The sequence below is a fragment of the Lolium rigidum genome, chromosome 1 (assembly GCF_022539505.1).
Source record: "Lolium rigidum isolate FL_2022 chromosome 1, APGP_CSIRO_Lrig_0.1, whole genome shotgun sequence".
Classification (NCBI taxonomy): Eukaryota; Viridiplantae; Streptophyta; class Magnoliopsida; order Poales; family Poaceae; genus Lolium; species Lolium rigidum.
In genome coordinates, this window is record NC_061508.1 from 157,360,554 (window position 1) to 157,362,454 (window position 1,901).

The 1,901-nt window shown below is 52.3% G+C and overlaps 1 protein-coding gene across 1 annotated transcript; it reads left to right on the forward strand.

Annotated features, from left to right (window-relative positions):
* The first annotated feature begins 292 nt into the window (after positions 1–292).
* LOC124682626 (zinc finger protein CO3-like) lies at positions 293–1,410 on the forward strand. Its single transcript, XM_047217274.1, has one exon. It carries the CDS (start codon positions 349–351, stop codon positions 1,114–1,116), a length of 768 nt encoding a protein of 255 aa, XP_047073230.1. The 5' UTR covers positions 293–348; the 3' UTR covers positions 1,117–1,410.
* Positions 1,411–1,901: the final 491 nt, after the last annotated feature.

Below are 1,901 nucleotides of genomic sequence, written 5' to 3' on the forward strand. Positions count from 1 at the left end.
CTAATATGGAAAATCCAACCCTAGTATAAATCAAACACACCCTAACTAGACTAGCTAGAAGAAAGTTTAGTTGGGAAGAGAACAAGGGTGCCTACCACCATAGTACACCTACCAATTCTTGCTAAACTGCACTCACTAGGGGGCAAAGTTTACAGGGCCAGTAGACTTCCACGTGTCCTCTCAAGCGCTTCACCAACTCCACCCTCTCCAAGCTGCCTTCTCCTCCTCCACCTCGTTATTTATACAGCTCAGCAGCTCACTTGCATTTCCCACTCACACTCGATTACATTAACCAATCAAAGCAAGAAGCTCATTGTCAGCAGAGTAGCGGAAGGCAACTAAACAGAGATGGGAAGCGAAGGCAGCAGCACAACCCCGAATGGCAGCGGCGCCGCAGCCTGCGCGGTCTGCGGCGGCACGGCGGCGGTGTACTGTCCGGCTGACTCGGCGGCCCTCTGCGCACCCTGCGACGCGGCTATCCACGCGGCGAACCCTCTGGCTTCCCGCCACGAGCGCGTGCCGCTTGCGGCCGCCATGGTGGCATCCTCCGGCGTGTACGACCTCTTTGCGGCTGACGATGAAGGGGTGTCGTCCTGGCCGGGACAGGGGCTGGGGCAAGGCAGCCCCAACAGCAGCTCGTCCAGCTTCAGCAACTGCAGCGGTGCCGAGACGAGCCTTTTTCACCTTCTCTCCGACGTCGACCTCATGGCTACCGGCGCCGCCGGTGGAAGTCTGTCGGATGGCATGCCAATTCACGGGGCCGCCGCACCGTTGTGGCTGCAGCCCGGCATCGCCGTTGATGCCTCTACCTGGTCTTCGCCGTTGGAGTCCGCCGTGGTCGCGGCGGCGGCGGCAGCGGCGGACAGACGGGAGAGGGTCAGGCGGTACCGCGAGAAGCGCAAGAACCGCAAGTTCCAGAAGACCATCCGGTACGCCTCCCGCAAGGCGTACGCCGAGGCGCGGCCAAGGATCAAGGGCCGCTTCGTCAAGCGCACCGCCGGCTCAGACGACGACAGCACGAGCGCCACCGCCGAGGGGGCCAAATTCTGGCTCTCCTTCTCCGACGACAGCGTTGTGTTCGACGCCCCGTCCTACGGAGTCGTGCCAAATTTCTAGAAAGCTCTGGAAACATCGGCGAACAAAGCCGTGGGACCTTTTAGGGAACGGTTATGGTGCTCGATCAATCGTGGCAATGTCGTCTGCTCAGCTTAAAACACAATCAAGCAAAGGGCAGATGCCATGGCGCCATGCTGCGATCCTAGTGGCGCCAATTGATGCGCTGTCGTGTTCATGTTCGTGTCGTGCCGTCGTGAAAATCCGCCATCGCTATTTTTAACTGATGATGCGGGTTTTCGATGGATGGAGTGTAATGTTTATTTGAATTAGGCGATTAGTTAATTTACTTCCGCATTTACCTTGTTGATTTTCTTTGTTAAGATAAATAAATTTGGCAAATTCCTTCTAACAAACCACACTGCTGTTCATGATGTGTTATCGTTGCGGCCAGTCTTTTTATGCCCGGTTTTTTTGTTTTGTTGCCCTTCTCTATCTTGATGATGCCAGCTTTCGGCAATAATGCCATTCCATAACCAGATTAAGGAGGGGATACATTAATTCTAAGATAGCTTGAGCAGTAGTTCACATGTAATTTTCAGGTTTTAATTTTCTATGCTAAGATAATAAATCCCATGTCATTTTTTATGAACAGATAGCGAGCCATGACGATGCTCATTTTTGCTTATTCGAGCTTGGAGATGTGACTTGATCATTGATGTTTTTTTGACCGTTTTGATCATTGGTGCTAACTTTGTTGTCTGGTAATAATGCTAAAGTTTATGAGCATGTTGTGAGTTTGAAAAATAGTTTCTGAATCACGAATTATTCCTGGGATCATTCTTCTT